Source organism: Podarcis raffonei, chromosome 1 (genome assembly GCF_027172205.1).
Source record: "Podarcis raffonei isolate rPodRaf1 chromosome 1, rPodRaf1.pri, whole genome shotgun sequence".
In the NCBI taxonomy this organism is placed as follows: domain Eukaryota; kingdom Metazoa; phylum Chordata; class Lepidosauria; order Squamata; family Lacertidae; genus Podarcis; species Podarcis raffonei.
The window spans coordinates 95,651,314-95,676,383 of record NC_070602.1 but is presented as its reverse complement, the minus strand read 5'-3'; the positions used below and the strand labels follow the sequence as shown (position 1 = coordinate 95,676,383).

Genomic DNA, 25,070 nt, shown 5'->3' with positions numbered 1-25,070 from the left:
AGAAGGACAAAATATTGGAGAAAATACACCAAGGAGAAAAAAAACTGAGAACCAAACCAAAGTCCAAGGAGGTGCTGAGAGAAATTAAATTCCACCAAGCAGAATACTCAAAATTGATTAATCAGGAGATTGAATGGAAAATAAAACAGATGAAGCAAAGATCTTTTGAATCAGCAAATAAATGTGGAAAGCTGCTAGCTTGGCAGCTGAAAAAAAGACAAAAGCTAAACACGATAACAAATCTAGAGATTGATGGAAGGATCGTACAGAAACCAGAAGAAATTAGGAGGTGCTTCCACAGATACTTCAAAGAACTGTATGCACAGGGGCCCCAGAAAGAATCAGAGATAGATCAATTTTTAAAGATAAATGGACTATCAAAAATAACTCAAGATAAAAGATCAATCTTGAACTCTACAATAACCTCACAGGAAATTGAAGGTGCCATTCAGAATATGCAACTAGGCAAATCTCCAGGCCCGGATGGACTTACCTCCAAATATTACAAGGTTCTGAAGGACTATTTGATACAACCTTTGTTGGAGGTATGTAACCAGATTATGGATGGGAAGAGGGCACCAGAAACGTGGAAAGAAGCCTTCATCACATTGATACCTAAGTCAGAATCTGAAAAGACTCAGCTTAAAAACTACCGTCCCATCTCACTCCTAAATGTGGATTACAAAATATTTGCAGACATTTTGGCAAATAGACTTAAAAAAGTCTTAAATGAAGTAATTCATAAAGACCAAGCTGGCTTTCTCCCTGGTAGACATTTATATGAGAACACTAGAAACATCATTGACATTTTAGAACTTTTGCAGACTAACAGGAACACAAGGGCGGTGTTAATCTTTATTGATGCGGAGAAAGCATTTGACAACATATCTTGGATGTTTATGAAGAAGAACTTGGAAGGGATGGGAGTGGGACGGGGGTTTGAGAATGGATTACATGCAATCTATTCAGAACAAAAAGCTAAATTAATAGTGAACAATGTGGTGACGGAGGAATTTAAAATTGAAAAAGGGACACGACAAGGGTGCCCTCTATCCCCTCTGTTATTTATTTCAGTCCTGGAGGTGCTATTGAATATGATCAGAGAGGACCGGTTGGTACAAGGGATAGAGGTCGGAGTGAAACAATATAAACTGAAAGCCTTTGCAGATGACCTAGTTTTGACACTGCAGGAGCCAGAATCCAGTACAAAAAGAGTTCTCGAACTTATATCTGAATTTGGTCGGGTGGCGGGATTTAGGTTGAATAAACAAAAAACTAAGGTTCTGACCAAAAATTTAACAATTACAGAAACAGAGGGGTTTCAGAGAGAAACAGAACTGAATGTGGTTAAAAAAGTGAAATACCTTGGGATCTATTTGTCCTCCAAGAATTTGAATTTATTTAAGGATAATTATGAGAAATGTTGGTTGGAAGTTAAAAAGGATTTAGAAATTTGGTCAAGATTGAAACTTTCCTTGTTGGGAAGAATTGCAGCTATAAAAATGAATGTGTTGCCGAAAATGTTATTTTTGTTTCAAACCTTACAGATCGTGGACAGAGTGGATTGCTTTGGAAAATGGCAGAAGGATATATCTAGATTTATCTGGCAGGGCAAAAAGCCCCGAATAAAGTTTAAAATATTAACAGATTCGAAAGAAAGAGGGGGGTTTGCCCTGCCGGACTTGAGGTTGTATTATGAAGCTGCAGCCTTCTGCTGGCTGAAAGATTGGTTTTTGTTGGAAAACACCGATGTCCTAGATCTGGAAGGTTTTAATAATGCTTTTGGATGGCACGCATACCTATGGTACGACAAGGTTAAAGCACATAAACTGTTTAAAAGCCACATTGTCAGAAAAGCAATTTTTGCAGTCTGGATGAAATATAAAGACTTACTAGAGAGTAAAACTCCGAGGTGGCTATCACCAGTGGAGGCCAAGGCCCGAAAAAGACCCAATATGGAGGCCTATTGGCCGAAATATTGGGAATTGACTGAAAAAATTGGAGACAATTGGAAGTTGCAGAGCCAGGACAAACTAAAAAATAAGGTGCGAGATTGGCTACATTATGCTCAAATTCAAGAGGTTTTCAAAATGGACAAAAAAGTTGGTTTCCAGGTGGAAAAGTCGAAACTAGAGACAGAATTGTTAGAACCAAAGACAAAGCTGTTATCTAGAATGTATAACTTGCTGCTTATGTGGAATTTACAGGATGAGACAGTTAAATCTGCTATGATTAAATGGGCACAGGATGTTGGACACAACATTATGTTTGAAGACTGGGAAAGGTTATGGAACACCGGAATGAAATTCACGGCCAGTACGGCCTTGAAGGAAAACATTATGAAAATGATATACCGGTGGTACATGACCCCAGTCAAGTTAGCTAAGATACATCACCTGTCTGACAATAAATGTTGGAAGTGTAAGGAAGCAGAGGGGACTTTCTTTCACCTCTGGTGGACATGCCCAAAGGTTAAGGCTTTCTGGGAAATGATTTACAATGAGTTGAAAAAGGTATTTAGGTATACCTTTCCCAAGAAACCAGAGGCCTTCCTGTTGGGCATGGTAGACCAGAAAGTGTTAAAGAAGGACAGAACTTTGTTTATGTATGCTAGTACAGCAGCAAGAATACTCATCGCAAAGAACTGGAAGACACAAGATTTACCCACGCTGGAGGAATGGCAGATGCAGTTGATGGACTACATGGAGATAGCTGAACTGACCGGCAGAATCCGAGATTTGGATGTAGAAACAATTGAGGTGGACTGGAAAAAGTTTAAAGACTACTTGCAAAAGTATTACAAACTGTATGAATCTTAAGACGGTGCATGATTTGGAAATGATACGCTTTAGCAATTATGATTAAGTAAATAGTAAACTAAGTGATAAAAGAGAAAAGGAGATAATATGAAATTGAACATGTTACGTTTATTTTAAAGGTATAAAAATTGTGACATAATACATTGAATATAGATACATAACATGTAAAAGTTACAATAAGGTATGACATAAGGTAACAAATTGCTGACATTGTTAATATAAAGAACGCAGAATCGGAAGGGGTGGGGAAGTCCAAGTTGGGATTTTTGTTAAAAAAAAAAAAATGGTTTCTTGTAAACTCCTTATTTGTTTGTAATGTATAAAATTTGGAAAGAAACGTAATAAAAAATATTATAAAAAAAAAACAAAGCTGGATCTCATTATAAAGTAGAAATGCGGCAGTAGCCCAACCTACAACTGCATTAGGAATATCATGGATACAGCCATTTATCTGTGGCATTAATTGAGTTGTACACTATGAGCCATACATGTATCTGTAAGTCAGTGCCATATATGGTTTGCTTGAAAGTTTAGGAAGGAGATAGTCAGACAGCATAGACTTTAGCTGATTTTTTTAAGACTCCCCCCCCCCCCGGCATACAAACCACCCCCATGTTGAGCTCTTCTTCCCTCCCACACAATGCAAATACTAAGCACCCTGTTCATCTTCCTAATTAACAAGCCTCCACCCCTTCCTGTTCTTCTGGCCATTCCACACACCCCACTTTAATCTTCAACCCAATTCCAATATCTCCTTCCTTCCCCCTTTCCTGCAACTTTTATCTTTCTCACATGAGGCAGTTGATGAAGAGGGAGAAGTTCAGGACAGCCATTTTTCTTTTCTTTTCGGTATTCTGTTTTTCTTGCTTTGCTCAAACAATGGCATAAGTTTGAGTAAAGCAGAGGTGGAGGCACACTTAGATTAAAACAATGGTGGAAATTGAAGTAAAGCAAAGACAGAGAGATGCTGAAGGGTTGTGGGCTTTTTAAAAAACAACAAAGCAAAAACCAGTTTTAAGGTGGAATAGCAGAAAGAGGTGCAACACAGAAGCTAAGATTAAAAAAAATTGTATTGGAGACTTTTAAAACTCCCTTCTTGCTGTATGAAAACATTGTCCCTTTCCCCCTGTGTCACCTCCTGCTCACTCAGATCTCTCCCATAGTTTCAAATGTTTTTCCCCTCTCAGTGTTGCGCCATCACTGCTTTATTTAAATCTCTACTGTTTAAAACCACCAATCTCCTCTGTCTCCTTCCATCTCTGCTTTATTCTGCTGTTGTTTTAAACCACCACCTTTTCATTTTCAGGGATCTCTCTTCTCGCTCCCATCACATGGGCTCTGCTGTTGCGCAACCTGCCATCTCTTTTATCCCCTGCTCCTGCTGACTTTATGCAAATCTAGTAGTGCGGCAAAAAAATAACACAACCCTCCATTGTGAGCTGTGTGGTGACAGCCTTACATTTTTTTTTATGCCTATAGGAATACTGTATATGGGTGTGCAAGAGCATCTCGTGTAGAATATATATTCTACACAAGATGCTCTTGCACACCCATGTTAGCAGTGCTGAACACTATACAGTAAACTCGTGAAGGGAAGACAAATATCTTAAAACACTCCTGTCCCACAGCAGCATCCTGGGGATTATTCACTGCTTACCCCTGACATTTTGGAGATGTGTACATTTTGTTTACTGCTTATGGTGTTAGGCAGTGCAATCATCAGTGTACACACAACAGGAATGCTTGCCACATAATCAGCCCTTGCATAAATCAGCCCTTAGAGGAATGTAGCATCTTATCTCATAAAAAATTCCTCCTGCCAAAACAGATTATTTGACGGATTACTTCATTTGTGTACATAAGGAAAGCATGTTAAAGAGTTACTAGAAACATCTCACTCTTAAAGCAGAATGGTAATAATTTAGTGAACCATTATACAAATTAAACAGTGTGCTGCTTTTTATACACAATGCTACCACATCACTCCGACTTCTAATACATTTTGAATTCCATTGTATAAAATATATGAAAACAGTGCTTCTTCTGGCTTGTCAACAATGATAGGGATTCTTGTGAGAAATGCTATAGCAAAGGGTATGAGAATATATTTGTAAAAGGAGGACACATCACTTACTCTATTTTATGGTTGTGTCTACATAGGTATGATCTCTTTGGTCTTACACTACCTTGATTACTAATTTATGAAGGGTGTTGTTTCAAAATCTTTTAATAAAATAATATATACAGGGTGAGTCCTTTAAAAGAGGCCCCGTGGATAGAGAGTATACATGTTCCACGGGGCATCTTTTAAAAGACTCACCCTGTATATCCAATAGGGAGAGTCTGCTTTTCAGAGTCATTTCGGAATCTTTATAAAGATTCCTTGTAGGTCATATACCTGAGAATATGTCTGTTCTACTCTGTTATTTGGACCTAAAAGAATGGATCAAAGTATCAGAATAGAAAAGGTGAAAGAAAACAGAGTCTTCATCTTCAGGACTGAATACTTACAGAATTGTAAATTTTGTACTAAAGTTTCATCTCACATGATTAATTATTTGGGAATATAAGGAAACTATCAGTGTTGCACACTGGGGCAAAAGAATGATAGCTTCACATTTATACCAACAGAGGCTGAGCTGGGTGACCAGGCAGGGGATCATGGGGTTATCATGGTCAGTTTAGTGTAAACACTGACTATGTGGCAGCTATTAAAAAGGTCAATTCCCTGTCAGGGACCATTAGGGAAATGGTTGAAAATGAAACAAGCAATATCTTACTGCCTTTATGCAAATCTGTATAAAGTCTTGGAATACTGTGAGGAGGAATTCAGCATTGCATTCTTATGATTATTTCGTCAGTGCAAGCAGTTCTGCTTGCCAGGTGGAACAATCCTTTCCTCCTCTCCACATTGTTCTGGGTAGTTGGAAGGGATCCCAAGGGTCATCTAATCCAACCCCCTGCAATGCAGGAATCTCAGCTAAAAGCATCCATGACAGATGGCCATCTAACCTCTGCCTATAAACCTCCAAGGAAAGAGAGTCCACAACCTCCCAAGGGAGACTGTTCCACTGTCAAACAGCTCATACTGTCAGAAAGTTTTTCTGTGTGTCTAATGGGAATCTCCTTTCCTGCAACTTGAAGCCATTGATTCAAGTCCTACCCTCCAGAGCAGGAGAAAACAAGCTTGCTCCATGTGGCAGCCCTTCAGATATTTGAAAATGGCTATCATATCTCCTCTTTTTCCAGGCTAAACATGCCCTCTTCTGCACATACCTTCTGAGATACGGTCATTTCTCTATACTGTAGATGTTGCTAAGATGGGAAAAGGACGACCAAAGTGATCAGGGTCTGAGACAACTCCCTTATGAAAAAAGGTCTCAGTATTTATGGTTTATTAAAAGCGTGAGTAAGGATGTGTGTGTAAAATAATTCATGGTTTGTAGGAAGTGGAGAGAGAGGTTCTCTCCTTCTCTCATACTACTTGGACCTGGGTTTGGCTAATGAAACTACAGGGTGGGAGAGATTCAAGAGAGTCAAAAGGAAATACAGTGGTACCTCGCAAGACGAAATTAATTCGTTCCGCGAGTTTTTTCTTCTTGCGAGTTTTTTGTCTTGCGAAGCACAGTTTCCCATAGGAATGCATTGAAAATCAATTAATGTGTTCCTATGGAAACCGCTTGCCGGGCTGGCGGTGCGGAGAAGGGCTTTTCTCCCCACCACAAGCCTTCAGGACAGGTCTGGGAACAGAGGGGAAGGTGCGCTGCACTTCTCCTCTGTTCCCGGAGCTTGCAGTGAGGAGAAGGGCTTTCCTCCCCACCGCCAACATTCAGAACAGCATTCTGAATGTTGGCGGTGGGAAGGAAAACCCTCCTCCCACCGCAAGTCTTCAGGACAGGTCCGGGAACAGAGGGGAAGGCGCGTTGCGCTTCTCCTCTGTCCCCGGACCTGTTCTGAAGGCTGGCGGTGGACCGCCAGCCTTCAGAACAGCCATCCGAAGGCTGGCGCGAGGAGAAGGGCTCTCCGCCCCACCGCCAGCCTTCAGAACAGCCATCCGAAGGCTGGCGCGGGGAGAAGGGCTCTCCGCCCCACCGCCAGCCTTCAGAACAGCCATCCGAAGGCTGGTGGGGGGAGGAGGTCTCTCCGCCCCACCGCCAGCCTTCGGAGGAGCCTTCCGAAGGCTAGCGGCGGGAGGAGGTCTCTCCGCCCCACCGCCAGCCTTCGGAGCAGCCTTCCGAAGGCTGGCGGCGGGAGGAGGTCTCTCCGCCCCACCGCCAGCCTTCGGAGGAGCCTTCCGAAGCCTGGCAGGGGGAGGAGGTCTCTCCACCCCACCGCCAGCCTTCGGAGCAGCCTTCCGAAGGCTGGCGGGGGGGAGAAGGTCTCTCCGCCCCACCGCCAGCCTTCGGAGGAGGTCCGAGGACAGTGGGGAAGACGCGCTGCGCTTCCCCGCTGTCCCTGGAGATTTCCCTATGGGCTTTCGTCTTGCGAAGGAAGCCCATAGGGAAATTCGTCTGGCGAAGCACCTCGAAAAACGGAAAACTCTTTCTTCTTGCGAGTTTTCCGTCTTGCGAGGCATTCATCTTGCGAGGTACCACTGTACTTGGGAATTCATTTCCACAGGATGTTGTGATTGGTACATAATTAGATGGCTTTAAAAGAAGACTAGACCGATTAATGACTCTTAATCCTGATCAGGTTCTTTTATTTCCAGTATCAGAGGTATTGTGCCTCCAAATTGCTAGCGAACAACAGCCGGAGAGCGCTGTTCCTCTCATAGCTTGCTTGTGGGCTTCCCAGAGATAGCTGCTGTGGGAAATGGAAAGCTGGACTAGATAGGTCTGTGGCCTGATCCAGCAGGGCTCTCCTTAAATTTACCAGCATACAGTACATTTATTTTATAAGAAAGACAAAACTTTGATATGCTGTCCATACATTCTTGGACTTACCAGCAGTATGGAGGTTTTAAAGCAGAGGTTAGATGGCCATCTGTCATGGATGCTTTAGCCGAGGTTTCTGCATTGCAGGGGGTTGGACTAGATGACCCTTCAGGTCTCTTACAACTCTACGATTCTATAACCCGGGAGTCCAGGGTTCAGATCCACACTCAGCCATGAAACTCACTCAGAGACTTTGGGCTAGTCACTGCCTCTCAGTCTACTACGCTGAGCCTCCCCCAGCAGGAGGAGGAGAACCGTGTACACCATGGTTCTTTGAGTGCCTTAGCGAAAAGGTGGAATATAAATGCGATTAAAAAAGATCTGAATGTGGTTCTGCAACTGTATATTAAAATTTTGGTTAGTTAGAACTAAACACAATGTAATTTGAGAGGAGGTAAGGAATGCTATCTGGAGGGGAAGAAAGAACAGGTAATTTGTAAGTGTAGATTGACACTTCCATCAAAGCAAATGCTTTAAAAGAAATTCTCTCTCTCTCTCTCTCTCTCTCTCTCTCACACACACACACACACACACACACACACACCCGAGAAAGTTTGAGAAAGGAGAGATAAATGGGCCCATTTACAGGAGACCCTTATCAGGAGTGAGCTGAAAAGCCTTTATCAGTTTACGCACAAGGTATTCAATCTTGTCTTTATGAACAAACAAATGGGAATAACATCCAAGAGAAAACAGTCATAAATCACAAAAGTGTATCATTAAGAAAAGAATAATTATTAATTACTAGCCTGTCTATATGATGTGCTGAAAATTAAATTTAATGGAGGCAGCAGAGATTGACATGAATTATGACCAAGTCTGCAAATGAGAGAGGGAGTTGGGAGAGTGAGAGAGGAAATGTAATGCAAAATTTTCTCCATGTAAAAAGGCTGGGGCTTGGATCCTAATTAGACTTCCACAAATGGAAGGACTAATTCTGTGTGCGAATGGAATTAAGATGCTGTAGAGGAGTCTGCCAGTGGGGAAGGTGAAGCTTCCAAAAATAAAAAATAAAAATACATTTCTGTTGGTGGGGTTGTCCTGGAGTGGAACACAGGGCACAATCCCACCTGGAGGTTCATTGAGTTTTATTGAGGAATGATGGAGGCTGTATATTATCATAGGATCATAGAATTGTAGAGTTGGAAGGGATCCCAGGGGTCATATAGTCCAACTCACTGCAATGCAGGAACCTTAACAAATGGTCCCCATCCAATTTGAAGCCGTACTGGACCCATTAGCTTTGCAAATGTGCTAACAGTTTTATTGCATTATGTGGTGCAGTTATCTATATATAGCATAATTATTTGGTTCAAATTAGTTCTCATTAAGACACGGATTGCTTTTTGGTATCACCTGGTGCAGAAGTTCCCAACAAAAGATTCTGCCACCCATTTTATATTCCTAAATGAGCTGTCATCAGTGCAATACATAATGGGGAAAGAGAGCATTTCATAAATTGGCTTTTTGATCATAAAAGGATAATGAATGACCACAGAGCAAGAGGGATAAAGGAAACGGCTAGACATTGGAAACTAGAATCTACTTGGTGACTTGGTCTTTGTATGACTAACCTGTTTCTTGGCCACAGATGGCGATTGGCCAGGCCAGAACAGAGGGAAAATATCCCATGACATATATTCAACGGTTGGTTACGAATGGGTCTCTGTGTCATTTCAACACAGTGACAGATTCCTTTCTGAGTAGAAACTTATTTGTAGTATAAGCAATGCAAAACTATCAAAGCCAAAGGATGTTCATCAAATTCCAAGTCAAGAATACAAAGATGGGTTAGCTCCTGTTAGGAATCCAGTCCTCGCCTTTTCCCTAGTATTAGGATAGCACCATTTGGTAAAAACAGTTTTTGCTTTTTTAGAAATGTAGTTAAGGAGAAACATAGTACATGCTGATTATTATTCAATCACTAGTGAAGCCCAACTTGCATAAGCTCAAATTTATTTCACAACACAGGTAATTTATGAAAGGTTATTGGTTGATACTCTTTTATAGTTTCGATTTCTTACCCACCATTCACAATGAAGTTCCAGGGCATCTGCAGCATATGACGTGGATTGCATCATGAAGGTGTTATTTGCATCTTTGGAGGAGGAAGTTGCATAACTTTGGAGTTGCCACACCTAGCTTTCAGGTTTTTATTGATATTTCAGGTGGGAGCACAAAGTATGTATTTTTAGATGCAAACAATCTTGGCATTTGTAATTCCAGTGGTTTGGAACTAAACTAAGTCAGTTGCATTTAGCTTCCATTGCAATCTATGAGTTTTAAGTTAAATCATTACTAACTTCTGATACTGATGACGTTAAGTCCCAAGGGGAGCTAACTTTGTATGGACCCATCTCAGTGTGCTAACTTGACAGAAATCAAGAAAACTCCAATGTATGTGATTTCTGGTTTCTGCAACCTGAACATGTTGTTTGGTGCTATGCTACAAAAAAAGAAAGAAGAAATGAAATGAAGAAACGTGCTCCCTTTTTAAACTATTGCTTAGCCCAGAGGCACTCCTAGGAATTAGTTTTTTCTAGAAATAACAGCATTGGGAAAAGAGATCAGGGGACTAACCCAGAGGCACTGAAGACTCCATAGTCTCTCAAGGAAGGTATTAAATGAGCAGACACATTTAATGCCAGGTTGGTTGAGCTACTATCCTATTCACATTTATGTAGAAGTAAGTCCCACTGAATTCAGTGGGGCTTCCAGGTAAGTGTACACTGGATTGCAGCTTGTGTGGGAAGATGCCAATTGTTCCAACAGACATTGCAAATGCAAAGTTTTGTTAGCTGTCATGACCATGTGCCATATCATTGTCCTGTGAAATGCAAAAGGTTTCACTTGTGATAATTTGTTTCTATGAGATGTTTCTAGATGAGCTGTTCTGTTTATGGTAATGGATGATAAAAGTGACATTAGATGGCAGATTAGTGAGTTACCACTGCTGCATTTGTTGTGCAATGTGTCTGAAATGCCAGCATGGAACGGATGGTTTCAAAGTGTTTGCCACTGAAAGATGAATTTCCTGCAGGTTTGATTGGACACTCAGCTGTTGCACCGTTAGGTCTTTTGAATAGAAGGATTAAACACAGCTCATCCCAATGTCCTAAATGAAAAGCTTGGCATTGAGCTACACTTTATGAGCATTTTACCTCATTTGGCTCTTTGTGTTATTCAGATTTTTAAGTAGCTGCAGGATTGTTACCGCTGAAAGGCAGATATGAAACCTTTCACCTGAGGTTTTTCAGTTTGCATTCAGCTTTCAAGGACTGATATGGTCTCTTTCATCTGCTGTTACTGTGCAAAATGTGAAGGAAATAAATACATGACTTGTTTTTACAATTGAAAACCCTTGTTATCTGTTGCACACAAGGAGGCATAGCTATGTGGCAGCATTTTGATCCTTTAGTTATTTTGTTTTTGTGAGTTTAGCTGCGGAGTGAGGCATGGGTAACAAGCTCTGGTAGTCCATAGTGAACTCCTTAAGCAATTAGGAGATATGCCCTTTTTTGAGATTCTTATTTCTTGCAGAGCAATTGGTCTTGAATTCCTTTACATCTCAGGCCCTCTGCTAGTATGGCTGCAGCAATTCTCACAGATGTGCTAAAGGCAGATGGGCTATAGCTCCTACCCTGGCAAGGCTGGCTGGTAGTAACTGGAATTTGAGCCAAATGACATCTGGGGAGTCACAGGTTCTCTTTCCCTGCTGTAAGGAGCTGTGCCTGCTGCAGCTGCCATGACCATGTGCCAGCAACTATGCAGGAAATAGTAATCTCCCGTTAAATCCACGATCTGCAAGGATGCTGATCACAATGGTCTGGATTCCGTGTTTGAAATTAGCCAGGCGCCAAGTGCATTTTGCACCTGACTTATTGGCCACCTGCGACCAAGTGAAGATGCCTGGGCACTAGCATGGTGCCTGACATCTCTGCCATATGGAGATCATTGGATGTTGACTGTTTTCACACACCAATACCGCATCCTGTAGGATCTGCACAATCAGAATGAATTTCAGGAACCAAAATGCTTTTTTCTGGGCAGCCTGGGCAGGAATAGTGAGTAACGTTATAGTTAAATGTTGCAGCTTGTCTTTGCTTACCCCACCCCACCACTATGCTCGTAGTTGTGAAGAATATTCTTAAGTTATAAATGGACTGTGTCGCCGTTTAGAAAAAGAGGTAGGAATAGGCCATATATATGTGGACTGCCCCTGGATAAACTACTTTTCTTTAAGTTCTCAAGTTCCTAACCTAGATCAAGTTTGTCATCCGAGCTAGCCGGGTGTTTAACTGAGAATCCAAGTCAGTCCATCATTTGAAAAATAAGACTTTAGACCCATCTTGCCCTAAAGTGGCAACTAGACATTCTGGTGAGTCTAAATTTGGTTTAAGGAGCCATTTGGCACCTAGCTTACATATCTGAGTTTCTAACACTGTCTGGATTTGGACTTGTGATGAGTAGAGTTCCACTCATGCTGAAGGGTTGTTGCCAATTGCCACACCCCTGTGCCTCATGAAAAGGTGTTATGGGGAGTTGGGAAATCCTCTGGAAAATTTCTGGAGGGTGGTGCTGAGACAGGTATGATTAGCAAAAATTGCTCCATCTTTTCCTCTGACATAGAGCTCTACTGGATCCTGGTCTCTTCTGCGAATGAAAGCAAACTCAATTAGGCAGAAGTTGGTATAGTCACTAACTGGTGTAGGGAGCTTTTGCAAGTGTTCTGCTAGAAACGTGTCTGAAAGTGGCCTCAATCTTTATCCACTAAGTAGGTTAAAAAAGGTAGAAAGCCACCCTATGAATTATATGCGTGTATTTTCTTGATTACTGGTGTACTCATACATGATGAATATTGCATAAAACCTGGATAGATCAGTTGGTTATAGTGTGGTGCTGATAACGCCAAGGTTGCAGGTTCGATCCCTGTATGGGACAGCTGCATATTCCTGCATTGCAAGGGGTTGGACTAGATGATCCTTGGGGTCCCTTCCAACTCTACAATTCCTGATTATAATGCTAGTGCTTCTGTCCTGCTTTCCAGTGTTCATTTCAGACTACAATACTAGTTTTGTTATGGAACTGTGGCTTTTTGACCTCTATACCAGCATGGCATGCTAAATTTCATTCACACTGGTTGTGGTTTGACCCAACAATGAATGTCATTCACTGCTCCACCACCCTTCCCACACATGTGGGCTTCTATTTGTCTATGATTCAACCATGAAAACAGCAGGAAAGAACCATATGCTGGTATACTTATCCAAATTTAGTCACTTCCATGATTTTCTAGGTCAGGGGGGCTATAAATGGATTCCCCTCCCCTGGAACTAAGTAACATAGAAAGAGCACTTAATGTGTGTTGTGTTCCATTAGTTTTCTGGAAATGGCTTCTATGTTGTGTGGAAACTCAAATATGATCTGGGAATTAACAGTTTGGGGAAATGGAATAAAACTGTTGGGTGAATGCAGCTACATAAATGAAGGAAACCAATAAATTATAATAAGCATAAACAGCTGTCAAGACTTACATTAGTAAAGCAGACTTCTCATTTCCAAAATCACAAACCTTTTAGGGTACCATGCCTGGGTTCTAATACATAGCACGTATATAACGTAATATACTAATAACGTAGCGCTCTTTATTAGTGTGTGCGGTGCAGCTTACAGCTTTTACTCACAGGGATTGCTAAGTTTAGTAAAACCCGTCTGTTCTGTTCCATTTTCCTGTTCATAAAATGTGGTTTTCCATGCAGTGTTCTATGGATCAGGTGGAATTCAACGCTGTGTTAATACAAACATTCTGTCTGCATAACAGCTTGCCAGATGGAACAACGCCCCCCACCCTGTGTGCTGTTCTTAACTCCCTCTGAACCAATTTTGGTGTGTGTGAGTGTATTGTATTTGTATTGTACACACACACACACAAAATTTAAAATGCATATTTAATGTACATATTACACGCCTTCAATTAAAAAAAGGTGCAGAACAGTCTCTAGAGGGCTTCTTACAAGGCAAGTCATTTCGTTCTGACTCCAACTTTCTACAGCAGCCTAGTTACAAGGATGGAGAAAGAGAGAATATTTATAACTTTTGTGTTTGTGAGTATTGCTCTGTAGACTCCAAATTCTCCCATGAGCTCTTTCTTCGTTTGGGGCTCATTTCCTCCCTGCAGAAAGTGCATAAAAGGAGAACTTCCTTTAGCACGTTGCAAATCAGAAGCATAAAAATAATCATGGGTCTCCTTAAGCTCCCATAATGCTGTTTGGAATGTGATCAAACTTACATGTACTCAAATCTTAAATAGGTACAACTTTTAAAGTTTTAAGTGCTGTATGCCCCAAATGTGTTGATTTTGCAATTTCCAGGCTTTGTGGAAAGCAAAAGCAGAAAGCGGGGGGCTTAAGAATAGTGCCATTTATTTAAAGCCCTACATTTCCTGCTAAGATACACAACAGGTGATGGTGGGCTAAATCCTTTGGAAACGCGCTGAGAATCAGAACCACTATTACGGAAAACTTGGCAGTCTGTTTAAATATAAAAAAAGAGCTAACATACAGTAGAAAGCATGTTTGTTCATATCAGGCTAAATAAACTTTTGTTCTGTGTCACAGGGATCCTGTATCGCAAGTCCTGCGCATCCTCTGCAGCTTGCCTCATGACCTCTGCCGGATACCAGACTTTCTGTACTCCAGGGAAGATAAACTCTGTTTGTATAAGCTGCTGCAATACTCCACTCTGCAATGGGCCCAGGCCAAAGAAGAGAGGAAACTCTGGCACCATGCCCAGGGCTGGTGTATTAACAACCATACTGCTCTCTAGCTTGGCATTTTTAACACCAGTACACTGCTGAACTCTAATGGAAGATTTTTTGTTGTTGTTGGCATCGTTTTGTCCAGACACAGCTGGTTTCCATTGTAATAATTGCTGTTTGCTTCCAACTGCTAAAAGAAGAGTTTGATTTGAAAAATCCTCAGCAACTTCGTTAGCAGCAGAATAGGTCTAGTTGTCCTGTCAAGCACTTAAAAAAACAAAAAAAAAGCCGTCACCCATGTAGAACCCATATTCATTTATGTTATTGGGAACGTAGTCTATTGAAACAAAGCACTTAAACTTGAAGGGTGCAACCACATAGGTTGCAAAAAACCCTTTGTGGTGCTTTTTTATTTATTTCAAAAAAAATAATCAAATTTTTAGCATACTGTATCATCCAGCTCTGTTTTTTTTAATGTGGATTCACAGTTCGTGTTCACAAAGTCCATTTTGGTTAGCAGGGCTAGGATCTGTGCAAGTCTCCAGTGGCATCGTTTTCACATTCAGCTCCAGTGATTCAAGACTCAATTTCTGCAAACTGCAGCCAGGCTTGGTTTCGCTCTGAAAAGTACTTAAGAAAACCTTGTTAGCGCTCTTGGTGGAAGACTTGCGCATGGCGGATGACGCGAAGATCAATGGGCGCCGCGAGCGGCCGCTATCGGCTGCAGAATTCAAATTGGCTCTTAAAAGCTTCTGTTTGTTGACGTGTTCCAGTGTCAGGCGACAGCGGAGGACCTGAACAAACACATTCCGGAACTGCTGGGAGGAGATATTGTACAGGAGCGGGTTCACGACGGAGCTGAGGTAGAAGAACGTATCTGCTATAGGGAGCAGGGTGATGTACGCTCTGAAGTAGGGGACTGTCCAGTCCTGCTTAGGTCTAGCAGCAGCCATGATCCTTCGAACTTGATTTGGCAGCCAGCATATTGCCAGTGAGGCAACGATCAATCCTGCAAGCAAAGAAAGAGGGAAGAGAAAGCATGTGAAAACAAATCATAAAATATTTAGTATCAGTTCTGCACTTACCGGCTAGGAAATGACACCAGTTTTTCAGTGTTTTGCCTGACAGCTTCTTCTGCCAGTAGCAAAATTTGTTCCAAGGAAGGGGAAAAGAAGGAGCAGAGAGAGGGGAAAAAGCAAGCCACTGATTCAAGGTCACTGCAGTCTGTGCTCCAAAAAGTATTATATAATATATTTAAGACAGCATTTCTCTTTACTCCTTGGCATTGGTTACGTTCAAAGACATTGTGTTTCAGCGATAGTGCATTCCTCAAAAAATTATATATATTTTTCTCGTTCCTGCTCCCTTCCCTTTTCCTTCATCCCCCCTCAATTATTAAAAAAAAAAATACAGCCATATTAGAGCAGGCAATACCCAAAAGATGACCAGATTCTGTTTATATTTTACAATACAAATATGCATACAACTGTATATTTGGCATTATTTTTGGTAACTTTTCTCTTACAAAAGATATTTTTACGTACTGTGTGAATGGCTCTTTAGGATAAGGAGCATACAATGGGCTTTCCAGGGAAAAAAATCCAGCAGAATTAAAATATAAAGTAATATGGCACAGGAAAAAAACACTCAAGTATACAATGGAAATGGCAAATAGTTGCAGTTAATATGAAGTATGTTCAAAACTTTGATATCCAATGCATTTTGTAGTCACCTATAAACATATTTTCTCCACTTTATTAGGCCCTGGAGTTTTGTTTTGTTTTTCAACACGTTAGATTTGTCCTTGATCCAGTACCAGGCCCACACAACGACAGCTAATTGCTGGTTGCAACAGGGGAAAGACTCCCAGGTACTTGTAGTGCTTCATCTGCTATAGCTGACAAAAACACTTTTAGATAGAGCTTTAAAATATTCAGTGTCCTTCCCATTCATTATCTTGCATACAATGGAACCTATGAGGTAAGTCGCTGTTATTGCTGCCACTGAACAGAAAATGACTTGCTTTGAACCTCATAATGGTGGTGAGTCTTGAACCGTGATTGTAGTTCAGCCTCTTAGGCTGCAATCCTAACCTCATTTACCTAGGAGGAGGCCCCATTGATCGTGCTTTTAGCTGGTAGACTACAATGGGAGTTGATGAACACACACATGGTCTGGATAACAGCCAATGTCTATTAGTTCTAGTTTAAGTATGCAAGGATTGCAGCCCAAGTTGCACTGAACACAGTAGGACCAACTTCCAAGTAAAAATGCACTGGATTGTGCTTTTAAATTTTGATTGATAATGTTCCTCTAACAGGAATCTCTTCCCAGAAACTGGATAGTATTAAAATGAATGTACTTGGAGCCTCTTTCTTTTTTCAAGGATGCACTCAGTGGTATGGGGGAAAGTGTTTAAAAAATTCTGTTTAATTATTAAACTCCTCTATAATGCAATTCCAAAGTTTTCAGCCTCTTTACCCTGCAATGGTGTCCCTTGTTTTGCAGTAAATGTGCCTTATGTGTAAAACAAAACACTTTCATAACAGAGGTTCCCCAACCATTGCAAATGTTTTCATTGATTTGTGCATTTTGCACCATGCCGTTTACTCAAGCTCCTATTTGCTCTAAGGCTAGTTACTCAACTCAGCCTGCTTCTTTGGCAAGAGTACAAGCATTATGCTTATTTACTCTTGCCAAAATTAATCTGGACTCGTATCTAATCACTATTATATGGGAACACTAAAATAAAAAAGGTTAGAACAATTGAGATGTCCAGGATTCTAAATGGAAAAGGAAGATTGTTGTCTCGAGGAATGTAAAGGAATTTGATAATGCCGATAGAACAATAAATATGAATGTATATTGAAGTAGTGGGAAATTTTGGCCAGCACCTTGGAAGAGCCAGGATTGAACATAACCTTTGTGTGATAGTAGTTTTGTGAATCTTTTTGTTTTGAATGTTTACTTTTGGTTAATAAAAGAGATTGATTTTTGTAACTGAGAATTTTCCATTAATCAAAACCTTTCTGTATTTGCCGTGCTCATTACTACACCGTATATAAACACACAAATGTGTGCAGTTTTAATGCCAAGGGACAGTTTTGCAACAGCAGACATCTTGGTGCGTTTGGTTTCGCAGACAGGAAAGTAACAGCTGGTGAACAAGATTGCCAGAGGCACAGAGCAAACAGCATCCTTTTGCATTCCCTAACCAAAATCAAACTGGACTGGTAGTTGCATCTTACTTGACCACTGGTGACATGGTAGCATGATAGCACCATCCTCTACCACACCTGAGGGTAATAGGTTGGCATAGCAGGTCATATAGCATGCACAGGTCTATCTTTCAACACCTCCCCTCCCCAGGCAGCTGTTTGCCTAACAGTTGGGCTACCCCCCTGCTGGTGAGCAAGGTTAAAAGGACTTAAACAGAAGGAAAATGTCATTTTGTCATTTTCCTCACTGGTGCTTAAGAACACATGACTAAGTTTGTAGATATTATACTCCCTGTTTTGCATCTTCGTATTATTCTCAATCATCCTCTTGGCAACAGCTGCCCATAGCAGACCCAAGGTAGGTGCACTGTTTCTTTGCCAGCTCCTAATTAGTGCATAGATGGTATAAGGCACACACACAAAATGTCCTAACAATGAATGTGATGCCCTTGTGTTTCTAGTAGCACATAGAAGATGGGATTGTGAGAAGTCGCTTAATTACTTCAAATCTTGGAGCCCAAACAGACAAGCAGAAGAGTCATGTGGAGACTGCTTTTACTAGACTGTATGTACCATTTCATACAAAACACATTCACACGTCACACTACTGAACCACTGGTTACCATCACTACTCACAAACTAATTTGCAAAGGGCTGCAAAACCATGTTTTTTTGGAGCTTCTTTGTAAACCAGTGTGTTTGCTGAGATTTGCTTATGATTTCAAAAACCATATAGTTAGGGCAATTGCTCTGCCTCAAAAGGCTGCTTGCTGTCCAGTGATAGGAATGTATTTGACTCTGAATGCTGAGCAAATGGAAAACAAAAGCATTCAAGAATTCTAAACCATGGTTTCCTGTTATACTGTGGAATTAAATGATGGTGTGAGCTGTTAGTTATGTTTAGCACAATCATAGCTTGTTCTGATGTCTAAATTGAATCAGAAAGTAAAGAACTGCATTTTGAATGTTCCCAGGACCATACAAAATTAGGCCTTGCTTTTAACATGTCTCTGTACATGCAAGCAAACGTGTGTGAGTGTACGTGTGTACACTTACCTATTCAAACAAGTGCTTCCTAGCTCTACTTAGAAATTTACCTATTCGTTTAAATAGCAGAAACTGAACCAGGTGATGGTTCTGATTGCATGTGTTCCCTGTTCCAATGCAATCCTATAAAAGTCTGCTCAGAAGGAAGTTCAATGGGACTTATTCCCTGGTAAATGTGTACAGGATTGTAGCCTATGCACACTAACCTAGGAGTAAGCCTCACTCCGTAGCAGTTATTTTGTAGTAGGTATGCATGATTGCAGTGTGAGTCTCTTTACCTCCTTTGCACTTGCTTCACTTCAGGTCTGTTTCCTTCCTTATACTACAACAGACCTGCTTTTAAAACAGGCATTTCATCACTACTTGCTCTTTGATCATTCCTCATGTAAAAAGCACAATGAGGTCATGCCCTCACTCTTGTTTCTCTGTGCTGTCATAATCATTAACAAGAACTAAAAATCAATGAGGCACAGCATAGATGTTACTGAAGGCATGTAAATCTAACAAAGGTACTCTGTTTGTTTGTTTTTAAGAAAAAAAGGTGGAGCCAATGAATTTATTTTTGAACCTTTAGAATACTTTCAATTTAGGCCAGTAGCCAGAAATTTTGTGATAAGATGTGCAATCATTGTATTACAACAACATCATCATCATCATCTAATTAAATAACTTTATGAAGTTAGGGCATTTGGGCTATCCTAGTGCCTCTGTGTTCATTGACCAAAACACTGGAAGGCAGGGTCGTTTTTTTCTTGAGAAAAAGCCATGCATGCCTTTCCCTCAAAGTAGAAGTGATACAGATACATATCTATTTTTCGATTATAGCTAAACATTAGGGCCCTAATCTAGGATGTTTATGAGGAGGCCACACTGCTGTGGCTATTGTGAAGAAAAAGGGAAAAAAGGAAAAGCAGGAAAAGTGGAAACAAAGGAAATAACACCTATTCCAGCTCCTGCTCTCACTCTGGCCAACCCACAAGCAGGCCCTGAGCACAAGCAAACTATGTTCTCCTGCAGTTTCCAGCAAGTGGCATGCAGAAACATTACTGCCTCCATCCATGGAGATGGAGTATAGCCATAATGTTGTCCAATCAACCTTGGACAAGTTGCTGGCCACCAGTGCTTCATGTGGCAGTGAGTTACATAGTTTAACTATGTGCTGTGTGAAGAAGAAGTACTTTCCTTTACCTGTGCTGGTCTTCCTTTGTACGTCCACAAATTCTAATGCTAAAAGAAAGGGAGCTCTTCACTATCTATTTAAACAACCCTGCACAGTTCAGTATCATAAGCAAAGTTGGTTACCTCACTGCTCACCCACCTTCTACATCCCTCCACCTGAAGAACTCTCTGCTGCCCTGGTCCGCAATTCCTGGACCTCTCCTGTTATTCCCCTGACTGCTAAGCTTACTCAGGAGACTTTGGTGAGAAGTACCTTGTCTAAATAGCACATAGTACACTATGGAAACTGGACCATCTCTATCTTCTTTTGGACACTCTTGCAGAATATTAGGTTTGTGAGACAGAACTGGCCTTTACAGAAGACACACTGGCATAGTTTAAGCAAAGCTTGTTCTTCTATATGCTTTGTTATTTTAACAATACTTTCCACCATTTTTTCCAGCTAGCTGGCCTGTAATTTCCGGGATCACCCTTTTTAAAAAATGGCGTTTGTCATAACACGAAGCTATGCTTTGGTTCAGACATAACAATCTTGCTCCCATGGTTTATGGAACCGAGAATGATTGTTGTCCCATATACTGTGATGCAAGAGTTTCAGAGTTTTGTTTCACTACAGTTTCCTGTGACTTCCAAACCAAGAAACGGTGCTTTAATCTATAAACTAGGCCAGGCATAGACAAACTCAGCCCTCCAGATGTTTTCGGACTACAACTCCCATCATCCCGAGCTAACAGGACCAGGATTGTGAAAGTCACTATGCAATTTCCTTTTTTTCTTTTTCTTTTTTGTATGCAGTCAGTTCAGGGCTAGTAGCAGGACAAGCCAGGCACACAGCTAACTCAAGGAACCTGCTGTTACTTCTGTTTGCTGCTGTTCACTCTAAGGATGTGCAGTGCCATATACAAAGAAAACAGCAGCAAACTTGGGCCCCGAGGACAAGTCCAGCAAATTTATAGCGACAAAAGCATCAGAACATGTGGGACCATTCATTCAAGGCATCTTTCCTGACGGCCCCTCAAAATCTGATCTGGCACCAAGTTAGATTTAGATATTTAGATATTTCTGAGGTTATTAGTAATGGGTTGGTTCTGCATATCTGTCATATATTTAAAATGATATAGAATACCCCATCATAATACCAGTTTTATACTATTTTGAATTAGAGAGAGGAGCTTTCAGTACCACTGCCTTATTCTTACTAGAACACTGCCCCTCCCAAGTTTTCCACAGTATCCAATGCATTATAACAGCTATAGCATAACTTCAAGCTATCTTGCGGCAATTGGTTTAGGCCAACAGAAGGCAGGGAGATTTAATGCCTGTTAATCTGAGTTTTTTATTCTGCACCAACAAGGTATTTTATTGGCTTTTAAATTAAACACAGTCTCTCAAATTTACTGTTAATCTACCTTGAGTCTTCAGGGTTGTGTGGGTTATACATTTAATTAAATAAAAATATTGTTTTGGAACAAAATTCCAGCGGGCTGTCTCTTAGGTATTACAGACTGACACATTCACAGGGACAAATTACAATTTCAAAAAAACCCCCACACCATTTGGACAATACTGTGTGCCAAAATTAGCATCCGGGACTATAAAACAAGACAAAAACACCGCATTACAGTCAGATTTTCTTCTTATCTATATTCTTGGCTTTGACCTTCACTGAGGGTATGAAATGTTGCACATGCAAGGTTCTTCCTTAGATTCTTCAGAAGGCACCAAACTGCTTGGTTGTACATTCAGCAAGTGAAAAATGAGTTGTTAGTAACCTTGCACGATACTGTAGAGGTTAGTCTTTCATGGGGCAGAAGGAAGGCTGTGTGTGTAAACTTTGTCATTTTTATAAGCACAAGTAATTGCTCATCTCTCTTCCTCAGGGGGAAAAAACACATCCTTTGCTTTTGCAGAGATGTGAATAAACATGGTGGGGGGAAGGGGTGGCAAGCGGTTAGGCAGGCAGGGAAACCCCAACCCAAAACACTTTACGTTTTGGCTCAGATGCTTAGGAATTACCACAAGCCTCCAAGGGAAACTGTTATATTCTCATTCAAGCCATAATACGATAGTGCATAAAATCCTTCCACTCTGTTTAATGTGCTGGTACAACCAATACAAACCTGAGTATGACAAACTGAGAGAGACCGAATAGGCTATGCATAGCAACTACTACTGCTTTATAAATGGGCAGAGTGGGCTTAAGTAATGCAGTGTGAACTTTTATGTAGGCCAGTAAAGCAAATGCTCTTATAACACAGGAAGCAATATTTTCTATTAGACTGAGCAGCTGCTCCATCTTAGAACCTATTCAGTGGTCAGGGGCTTAGTGTGCTTTCAGAATACTGCAAATCTAATCAGAAGGTAAGGAGAGCGGTAGTTTCATTTCCCCCCCATCCAATTACTGTACCCAAACCACAACAGCCATTAGATGGCACATACTTTTAAGAGAAGCATTTGCAGGAACAAAGTGTCCATCTATAGCTTCAGCTTTTAACATAGTAAAAAACAGTCTTTCACTTATATTTCTACACTTTCCCCCTCCCTCCTCCTGTCTGCAAAAGGTGGCATGGTCCAGCCAAACATAAACACTTTAAAACACTTTTAAGTTATAAAATATGCTAAGTTGATTTGTATCTCTATCTGTTTATTTCTATATATATATTGAATTGTGGTTGCCTATGGCTCTGAGTAATAAAGATCCACTATCAGTAAGTCCCAGTAATTTACAAGAAAGAGTTAAGGTCACCACTGAATCTTTCCATGCACATTAGTAAGACTTTCAGCGCATGGCTACACATGTCTACTCAGATGGTAAGCCCCACTGAGTTCAATGGGGTTTATTCCCAGGTAAGTCAGTCTAAAACTGCAGCCTTAAAAATGCATGATTAGGTTGGATTTTGTTCTACACAGTCCCAAAGGATTTGAGTTTTTAGACTCTCTACAGAAGCACAAAACCAGAGTAGAAGTCATTTTTCCTAAGGTTGCAGCAGAAACTACATTATTCAAAAATCATGGTTGCAAATAAAAATATTGCATATTGATGTAATGCAGCATAAAACACATGTATCCAAAATGTTCATTATCCTAATGCCTTGTTGCCCCACACAGCATTTAAGAAATCATAATCCTACACCCAAGCCGGCTTATTACAAAAACCCATGGCGGTGCTCATGTTAAAATAAAAACAATTATCACAATTTATTAAATAGCATTCACACCAGCAAAACAGTCGCAGCAAAGTAAACGTAGTGTATTAAGTGCCAACAGCATAACTCTGCCTCACTGGCACAGAACAGTAGAAACTTGGCAGTCACTTTCCCCTTAACAATTCTTCCTTTTTATGACTCAACAACACTCCCTCAGGCAACAGGATTCCAAACTCAGCTCATTACTATCTGCATCTTTATTGAGGATTTTAAAATACATTCTAGAGAGCGGCATTCAAAGTACAGCGGAGAACACCAGATCATTTACTCACTCCAAGATTAATATGCATTCATCTTATGATGCTTTTAAAATGTTAAGTGTTGGGTTTTTTTAAATGTTAAGTTTTAAGGTCTAAGCAAACCTTGTCTCACAGCAGCCTCTCCAGAGACACCAATTAACCCACAGAACCTGAGTCACCTGATGAGTTAAAGACTGCTGCTGTTATTAGGAGTGCTCAAATATTTATATCTTTATCTAATGCTGACCCCTGTTAACCATTTCCATAGTCACTTATATTTCAAGACTCCATTCCGGGTACCCCAAATACTTGTATGAGTCACAGGATATAGGTGATTCATTGGGACCAAGACCAACTCATTTACAAAAACAGTACTGGCATGAACAAGGTTAATTACCAAAAGGATTTTTTTGTCATTAAATTAATGGCACAAAAGAGGATTCCTAGCATCTGTTTATACACTGACATTTAAATGGTAATTGTCAGTGGAACATAAGCATATGGCTAGTTGCGTTCCGAGTGGACAAAAATGTACATGACTAAGTTTTAAAATTTTAGTTTTTCATTTACCTGACCTGGCTTTATATACCATAGTTAGGCATAAGTTGCGTCATTAGTCTCCTATCACCTTTCTGCATTATTTATATTTATAAAACCGGCGTCATAAAATCCCCCAGTGGAGAGTTTATTTTTAAAATGTTATACAGTTCCATACCATGTGGCCACTTTTCATTTGCAGCTACTTGAATGTTCTTCAGCAAAGAGACAAGGCAGTGTGGTGGGAGAAAAGACTTTGAAAAGAAATCAGGAGAAAAGGGTAGAAAAGATCTAGGGATATTGGAGTACTGTTTAAGAAAAGGGAGGAATCTGAATTAAAGAATCTGAATAAAGAATTACATGGACTCAATTTATGGTTGAATAAAAATTTGCAGTACTGAGGAGCTTTAGGCTACTTCCAATACAGAAATGCACACAGCCTATGTCCCAATAATCCTATATTCCAATATAGGGGTGGGGGACGCGGGTGGCACTGTGGGTTAAACCACAGAGCCTAGGACATGCCGATCAGAAGGTCGTCGGTTCGAATCCCCACGACGGGGTGAGCTCCGTTGCTCGGTCCCTGCTCCTGCCAACCTAGCAGTTCGAAAGCACGACAAAGTGCAAGTAGATAAATAGGTATCGCTCCAGCGGGAAGGTAAACGGCATTTCCGTGCGCTGCTCTGGTTCACCAGATGCGGCTTAGTCATGCTGGCCACATGACCCGGAAGCTGTACGCCGGCTCCCTCGGCCAATGAAGCGAGATGAGCGCTGCAACCCCAGAGTCGGCCACGACTGGACCTAATGGTCAGGGGTCCCTTTACCTTTACAATGGTAAAGAATGTTCTATGCATATACAAGTTCCAATATTGCCCTGGAAAATAGTTCTGCATAAGATCCTTGGAGAGCTGCTGCCAGTCAAAGCTGACAGTGCCACTGGGCAAGGTGAACAGTACAGACCTGTAGATTCATAGGTTCACATACGTTTTATCATATACGCAAGAAGTATGTCACCATAGAGGTGAACCATTGATAACAAAGGTGGCTAACCTGTGGCACCGCAACTTTTGCTGAGCTACAGCTGCCATCAGCCCCCACCAGCATGGCCAATGGTCAAGAATAATGGGTGCT

At 40.9% G+C, this 25,070-nt stretch overlaps 2 protein-coding genes and 1 long non-coding RNA gene across 6 annotated transcripts in view; 1 reads left to right on the top strand and 2 right to left on the bottom strand.

Annotated features, from left to right (window-relative positions):
- The window catches only part of LYPD1 (LY6/PLAUR domain containing 1), a 33,156-nt gene extending 18,104 nt beyond the window's left edge, over nt 1-15,052 (top strand). Inside the window, exon 3 of one of the 2 annotated variants that reach the window (XM_053405249.1) lies at nt 14,374-15,052. In XM_053405249.1, coding sequence (XP_053261224.1) covers nt 14,374-14,612 — 239 coding nt within the window. In that variant the 3' untranslated portion in view covers nt 14,613-15,052. The remainder of the gene's footprint in view (nt 1-14,373) is intronic. The other variant, XM_053405256.1, reaches the window with a different exon arrangement.
- Nucleotides 13,687-14,428, bottom strand: LOC128421934 (uncharacterized). The gene is made up of 2 exons (XR_008332405.1): nt 14,318-14,428; nt 13,687-13,928 (listed from the first exon to the last, which is right to left on the bottom strand). It is a non-coding gene; the product is annotated as an uncharacterized LOC128421934 (long non-coding RNA).
- The window catches only part of GPR39 (G protein-coupled receptor 39), a 122,865-nt gene continuing 112,790 nt past the window's right edge, over nt 14,996-25,070 (bottom strand). For all 3 annotated transcript variants that reach the window (XM_053405222.1, XM_053405229.1, XM_053405238.1), the window contains exon 3: nt 14,996-15,522. In XM_053405222.1, coding sequence (XP_053261197.1) covers nt 14,996-15,522 — 527 coding nt within the window. The remainder of the gene's footprint in view (nt 15,523-25,070) is intronic.